At 42.5% G+C, this 7,649-nt stretch overlaps 1 protein-coding gene across 1 annotated transcript; it reads left to right on the top strand.

Moving 5' to 3' along the window:
- Window positions 1-1,350: 1,350 nt before the first annotated feature.
- On the top strand, window positions 1,351-5,983 carry LOC310996718 (SLAIN motif-containing protein-like). The gene is made up of 7 exons (XM_083986173.1): window positions 1,351-3,310; window positions 3,540-3,676; window positions 3,793-3,867; window positions 3,982-4,083; window positions 4,178-4,489; window positions 5,505-5,692; window positions 5,776-5,983. Exons 1-7 carry the CDS (start codon window positions 2,877-2,879, stop codon window positions 5,842-5,844), a joined length of 1,317 nt encoding a protein of 438 aa, XP_083842299.1. The 5' UTR covers window positions 1,351-2,876; the 3' UTR covers window positions 5,845-5,983.
- The last annotated feature ends 1,666 nt before the right edge of the window (window positions 5,984-7,649 follow it).

Genomic DNA, 7,649 nt, shown 5'->3' with positions numbered 1-7,649 from the left:
AAAAAGTATTCAAAAAAAAAAAAAAAAAAAAAAAACACATTAAATTGCCTTGAGATTTAAGTTACTTTATATCCTAACCATCTTAAATTGACCTATATGGCTCAGGCATTAGTATCTGTGTGGCACAAAGCTGCATCTCTGAGGACAAGATCATAGAAACTTTCTGTTTTGATCTGGTATAATAGCAACCCCCCAAAAAAACCCACAACCCTCAGTGTGTTGCTGTTGTGTGAGAAAAAAATGTAGATCAACACATGTGTTGTGTAGAAGTCAGGTTTTTATCTCTGCTGTCCGCGGTGCAGCTGAAGTCAAACCTGGAGCTCAGAGCAATGTGGAGGAACAGGTTAGACTGCTTCTCCTCAACTAGGCTACTTCTGTCTTTATCGTTTATTTATTCCCTGTTAAGTGATACTAGTTAAGGGGTCCCACAATGATTAGAGCGACTAACCTTCCTCTTAAGGCCACACCACACATATAGTAAAATATCTGCTTTGGTTTCAACGGTAATAATAAAAAATAAAAAAAAAGTAGCTTAAAGCCCAAACAACATCCGTCCCTACCTGCGCTGGGCTCGCACCGGGGCTCCCGGCTGCTGCTTTGCCGCTGTAGTCCTGCATTTCCTCCGCCGCGGAGGTGGCGCTTCAGGGTCTGGTGTGTCGCTCGGTAGTCCACATGTCAGAGGGAAAAGTCCTCTTGAGAGTGCGGCATTTTTTTAATTTATTTTTTTGGTTTTGTTTCAGCGGCCGGTGAGGAAGAAGCGTCGGTCGGCGTTAGAGAGGAGAGTGACACCGCAGGGAGCAGGGAGGCATCGGCGATGACGAGGAGGAAGCGGAGGAAGCAGCAGGCGGTGGGCGGCGAGGTGAAGGGCAGGAGGCAGGGCGCAGGTGCGGCGCTGCAGGCACGGAGGAGGAAGAGAGAGACACCTCCTCCCTCATGTTAAATGAACCTAAGGCCACTTTAAAATACTACACTGTTTACTTTGAAAACACACATTGCATTAAGTCGTTATTTTAAATCACATATCACTCATGACATTACTGAACCTTTGTGTTTGTCAATGCTCTACTCACATTACTGCACAAAGTGAAACTTGAAAATGCCAGTGTGTGACATGATATACCATATTATATCTGCCAGTCTGCAGGTGTCTCTGGCTCTACCATGTGGTTGAAGTTGTAGGCTACCTACCTGGAAAACAATTTGAGGCCCTGTAGGCTACAGGTGTGTTAGAGCATGAGAGTCCTCCATGGAAAAAACATGTTTTAGAAAAGAAAAAGAAAAAAAAGGTGCTTGGACCTTGAGTTGTGGTCAAGTGATTACACTTAATAGGAAATGCTGTTTCTGTTTCTTCATAGTTCTGCAAAATGTTTCACATTAGCATGTGTTCAAGCTCTGTGTGAGGCTGCAGTCAGAGGCCTCAGAGGACAGAGGAAGAGCTGTCCTGTCTCTGTCCACTGCTCAAAACTCATCAACAAATCCTCAGCTCTATAGCTGCGTCTGTCTCGTCTCTATAAGCCATACGTATAACTGTTTGAGGTTTAGATGGTATTTACACACAGGCGTTTTCTCTAAACAAACAACCCCTGTGCTGTATCTCCACTGTTGTCGTTGATGCTCTCCTGACCACACCCAGGATTGATCTCAGGGTCAGAGTTTCAGCTAACTTTTTTACCTTTCGGCCCCTAGAGGTCATTGCAGTGAGTTTTACCTTCTAGCAAAGTCACCCCTTAAAAACTGAAGAGATAGTGATTATTGTAGTTGATTTATTTTTCTAGATTTTACAGATCTAAAAGAAAAAGGCAAATGTCTATGTGTATAGATCAGGCTCGGTTTGAACATGTCCTGTGTCACTGTGAAAGCCTAACAGTGCACCTTCCTGCTTCATGTCTTTTCTTAGATACTGTGAAATTACTATTGTTATTATGGCCCCCCAAAAAACTCCTTATCTTAAATACACATGCATCATCCCTTATTGTCAGCTGGAGGGTGAGGTAAATTATTGTCTGTGGATTAAATATAGGACAGAATTAAATGGTAAGTGAGGTTAGTGTAACAGTGACAGTTCACGTAAAGAAAGGAAGAACAATGTTTCTCAGTCTCTGTGTGCGGGATGAGAAACATCTGAGGTTTCACACGGCTGTGAGAGACGCTGTAAACCTTGTGTTAATCTGCCTGTGTGTGACACACACAGAGGGAGAGAGAGAAACAGCAGCGTCTGAGTGACCACACTTCTCAATGCAACTTCCTGGGGTGTGATGAGTGAAACAGAAGTATATTTGAAAACACATCAACCACAGACATTCGGCAACAGCGTTTAATATGAAAAGCAAAGAAATCAGCAGCAGCAGCAGCACGGTTCAGACCAGCTGCCATCATCAGTGCTTACAGGACACAAATAAATGGATCACAACCTCAGATGCAGCAGTTAACTCCTCGTTGCACTGAATGTAAAGAGTTTGACCGACTTAACCAAGCAGGGAGACAAATATTTTTTAGCACTGGTCAGTAGTTATTGTCCATATTATCCTTGATGGTGTGATCCTGGGCGTCTTTTTCTTTCTTAGTAGCCACACAAACTCTTTAATCCACATAAGCTCATGATGCTTCTCTAAATCCACCCAATCTGTTGTGTGTCTATACTTAACAGCACTACTTGACCAATCTGGGTCGACGTGTGCGGTGCAGTGAAGCTGCACAGTTGCTGCTCGTGCAGAAGAAAATGATCATAATTTGAACTTCTGGATAATCATATTGTTTTTAAAACAAAGATTTAGACAGATTGTGACAGCAGCGAACATCTTCATCATGTCACACTGAGGTGGAAAACTGGATGAGAGCCTGAATAAGTGAGAAACTTTGAGGATTTCTTCAGGAAAATGGAAATACAAGACCAACCGAAGAGCGACTGGAGTCGGTATTTTTGCAACCGGCCTCCAGTGGACTTTGACACGACTACAAAATGCTGCCTTTTCTGCAGTGATCTGAAAAGCAGTTCTGTGAGACAGGACGGCAGCTCGGATCCATATGGCAGCAGGTGGCCCGACCCTGAACCGGTAAGGTTCAGGAGCTGTCACAGTCAGTCTTTTGCCATGGATGCTCGGATAAGACTGGATCATCTGAAGTCGGGGTGTAAGTCTCCTTCTCCTTCTCCTTCACCTTCACCTTCACCTTCCTGTGCCACGGACGGGACCCTGTTCAACTACAGCTGTCAAAAAGAGACGTGGGAGAGTGAGTCGAAAGAAGAGGAGTCGGCTCTGGACTTGGTGGAGCTCCTTGACGTGGAGGATGAGGAGCAAGACGAAGAGAGCTGGTAGGTCGCAGCAGATCATCAATCATATTCCTCTGAGAGTGTGGCAAGAAAATGTGCAATTTTACTGCTCAGACTTAAGACTGGGACACAATTTAATGTAAGAATCCAAGTCACCTTAAAAAAACGTGTTTAGGAGCTGCATTTGTCCTGATGATACTCCAAACTAGTCTTTTATATACCATGAGCCAGAGTAGGCCATGTGTTGATGTGAATGTGTTCCTCCTCACAGGTTATATGAGTCTCCAAAGAAACAGATGACCGAGGAGAAAACTGAGTCTGCTCTCGGGTGGTGTCGACACGTCCTGGATAACCCCAGCCCCGAGGTGGAGGCGGCGTGTCGTCTGCTGATAAGTCGGCTGGATGAAAGTAAGTGAGCGGCACTGAGAGGCTCAATGTGCTGCACATTGTTGTGATTAGAAAAATATATAATTTTCTGAAGCTCATACACAGGTTTACCTCCCATCCACTTTCTGTATCTTCAGGATCAAGCAGTCGCTTCCACAGACGCCCTGCAGGGTTTCATCATGCCGACACACAAAGCACTGCTGAAGGTTTAGGTAATAAAGTGATGAGAGCTTCAAGGTCTTCAACTTCTTTTCATGCAAAACAACCTTAGATAGTTTATAATTCTTAAACATTGTGGCATATTTTCTCTTTATTAATCTTCACAGACAACAATGAGCTGAGCATCTGTCATCATGACTCAATAAACACAAACTACAGGCTGGAAGACATCACTGACGTCCACATTATGGCTCGTATACAGGAAGCCAGTGAGTACAGAGAAGTGATATGATGGTTTAGTGTACGCTGCATACTCAGTGAGTGTTGGATGGAGATACAGTAACTTGAGTCTGTGTCTTTCAGGTTTAAGACAAGATTATGTTTCTACGCCTGCTGCCGCTGCTGCTTCACTGTGGAGAAGCCCTGAGTCACCAGCGATGCTTTCATCTTATTCTAAAACCGCACTAGACAATGTTGATGACTTCACTCCAGGAAGTAAAACTCAGGCTGCATCTTCCTCTCTGTGGCGACCCAGTCTGTTGTCACTGAGCTCCTCCTCCTCTTCCTCCTCGTCACCGACACCAGCTGCTAAGATGAGCTGCCAGAGTCCAAACCTGGTCAGACTTCAGCAGCAAGTCACCCAGTACAAGCTGCTTAAACTGGCTCAGAGTCAAGGTACACAGAGCGTCTACAGATGCTTTCTATTCTGTTTTCAATAATGCTGTAGCCTACTGTATCACATCAGATCACCATGTCATCAGATGGCCCGCTAGGTTGGTTTGAAGCGTTACGATTGACTGATTGCCTAATCTTTCTATGACTAAATTACAACCCTGACTAATACTTATGCTGCATCAGCATCAAAACAAAGCCACAAAACATTAAATATTCATTAAATGTGTTTTATTTTCCAAGCAATACCCCCCTGCCTTCTTTTAAAAAAAAATGGTTTAGTCCATGCTGAAGCAACAGTGGCCCCCGCAAACTCTTGAGACAGTTATTAGCTAACGTAGTACCAAACCAAAAGTTTCATGAGACATAGTGGAGAAGTATTAAATCAGAATGACAGGCAGGTTGTATGTTACTGTCACTTGCGGCCATCATTGCCCTGGTTGAATTAAATAAAAAATACATAGTCTATGAAAAAAGTGGGGATGAAAATTTAGGGGGTTGGGGCCCCACTTCAGAATTTTTTCAGGGGAACCTGAATTACTAGCGACGGCCCTGATTGTGATTGAACAATCTTGACTGCAGTTTGTGGTGTGTAATTTCTCAGTCAAACAAAAAGGCTGTTTGTGCCTTTAAGGACATTTTAATTCATTCCTAAATCTAATTGTTTTTTTTAGTAATGTGATTTTAACAATTAAAAAAAAGAAAGAAAATCTTTTATTATTTACACAAAGAAAATAGCGATTCTGAATGTTTCCAAAACACAGGATATTATGGAATGATATCCTATTTGTTTTAACAAACTGAAGAGTGAGTTTACCTATAAAAGTTACTATGATATGCTGTGATAAAGCCCACAATAAACACACTTTCCAGTTTGTTTTAAAAAAAAAAGAGTGTTCCTGAAAAGACATTAGTTTAAAAATGAAGTTTGATCCTGTTTAAATTGGTTGTGAAAAAAAGTGAAATTGAGGAAGTGCATGTGACCTGTAAAACTAAAACTGTGAAATGTGTTTTGCAGCAACATCAGCAGGCAGGACGAGGTCACCTGCGCGGACCAGCCTTCGCTCCCTCCAGGCCGTCAGGAACAGCCGGAATTTGGAAACAGACGGCTGTCACACTGCTGATCAAATCATTTGTCCTCCATCAGGTTTGGATCTGTTTCCTCCCGTTTCAAAGATCAAAGGAAAAGAAAATTCATCAGATTTGGTAATTTAACATGAAAGCTGGAACAGATAACTCATGGCGTTGTTAGAACAGTTAAAACAAACCATCTCTGATTGTTTTCCCAGATGTATCCTCTTCCTCTACCAGAATGGGGTCAAGCCACTGGTCTCCATCACTTTCTGCAGCATCCATGAAATCCAATGTCCCGCTGTACTCAGGGAGAAGCTCCTCTTCCCGACTGATGGCCATGAAGAAACTGCAGAGGTCTCAGTCTCTCAGCCCCTGCAGGATCCCTCACCCTGCTAGAGGATACCTGTCTGTTCATGGCCGTGTTTTTGCCGCACCTGAGAGGTCGACAACTGTAGCTTGGGCCAGAAATGCACCATCCACTCTACGATGAACCATTGAATCTCTGATACCAATAATATAATGGAATACCTATGAGTCATAAAGACATAAAAATATAAAGAAATCCATGCAATATTTTGAAATAATTTCCTTCTAAGCTTGTTAAGCCTGTATAATCACATAAACATCGTTCCACTGTGAGGGGATTAGTGTCTGCATTAGATTTCTTATATTTCATGAAAGATAGTGTATGCACTGCATCGGTGTACTGCATTTTTGTGCGACTACCACTCCCTATTGTGTCAAGCAAAAACTATTGTAAAAATGAAGTGTTGAAGAGAGAAGAATTATCGGCAGCCTTGTTCTGCTGATAAAATCACCTTGAAATAATGACAGTGTAGGCTGATCCTCTGTGCTGCAGCACTCGGTACTGTATGTCCTGTATGTCTGTGGTTTTGCAGGCATGCTGCATTGCATGTGCATAAGCTCATCTAATTCTAAGGGGGCGGGGAGTCATATAATTCATCAGCAGACACAGCGGCGCAATGTTAATGTAATGAATTAAAGGTGCATCAGTGTGGGTGATAAACCGATTTGCTTCCATGCTGATTTTAATGTGGAAGTGCAGGCGAACCTCATGTTAGATTGCAGGATGGGCTGTTTTCTGCAGAGCTGTTGCAACAGGAAGTACACATTGCCGTCATAAAGAGAGAATAAAGAGGTGACCCGTACATAATAGGAAACTTGTTTCTCACTAGGAAATAGCGGTGAAGCTTCCTCCTAAAATTGTTCAGTGCCCTTTGCGTTTTCAGTGGTGGCCACATTTTGCTCACATCATTAGTTCTGCAAAATGTTTTTCATGCAGAAAACTTAGTTCATTCACCACCACCAGTGTATTTTTCAGTTTCAACAGTTTGTCAGATTTTTAATTTATGTATTTATTAGAAACTGACCAGTTCGAGTTCTTGACATTGAATGAAGTCACTATTGAAGGGGAAGGGCCTTTAGATGGTATACATGCTGTAACTTGTCTCGGCTGAAGCTCGATTTCCCTCATGTCTCGACATGTCATGGCAGGTCTGATACTGTGTTTACATTTCTGTGGTTTTGAACCTATTCATTGTTTTATTCACAGCAAATCAGCCTGTTGAGTCTGTTTGATCTCATTTTCGAGGCTGACTGGGATCCAATGAGACATACATGGACTACAAATCAAGTGCTTCAAAATTTCAAATATTTATCAGAATGAATCGGTGCAGAGACGAGTTGGTCTGATGGGCGAGATCATACATTACATAAACGTTTCCTGTTGTGTTCACTGGATGTGGAGCATGGAGCTGCAGTACTTTCTACAGTCTACTGTGAATTGTGCAGCAGATACGCTGGCTGAAGTGACGACAATAGGAAGAAGAACTCCCAACAAAACTGTTGTAGTTGTTGCTGATGAATGATATTATCTGATTTTTACAACCAGTAAACTCCTATAATCCAACTCAGTCATGTTTTGTTCTTTCACTGAGATATGATCTTTGTGTTTTGCCAACTTACCTGCAGAAAACGCACAGAGCACTTTTGTTTTTTTGACACATGATGAGCTTGCATCTTTTAACTCTCATGAACCAGATGAGAGGAATATTTAGATATCCGGAAA

This window comes from Trachurus trachurus (genome assembly GCF_905171665.1).
Source record: "Trachurus trachurus genome assembly, chromosome: 14".
Classification (NCBI taxonomy): domain Eukaryota; kingdom Metazoa; phylum Chordata; class Actinopteri; order Carangiformes; family Carangidae; genus Trachurus; species Trachurus trachurus.
The sequence above is the reverse complement of the archived record's forward strand: the minus strand, read 5'-3'. Positions and strand labels throughout refer to the sequence as shown.

Bases quoted from the DNA above. Each gene is read 5' to 3' on its own strand.
- LOC310996718 (XM_083986173.1), top strand. From the start codon at position 2,877: ATGGAAATACAAGACCAACCGAAGAGCGACTGGAGTCGGTATTTTTGC. The intron at 4,490-5,504 runs GTACACAGAGCG...TGTGTTTTGCAG, and splicing joins TAAACTGGCTCAGAGTCAAG to CAACATCAGCAGGCAGGACG. The intron at 5,693-5,775 runs GTAATTTAACAT...TTGTTTTCCCAG, and splicing joins AAGAAAATTCATCAGATTTG to ATGTATCCTCTTCCTCTACC.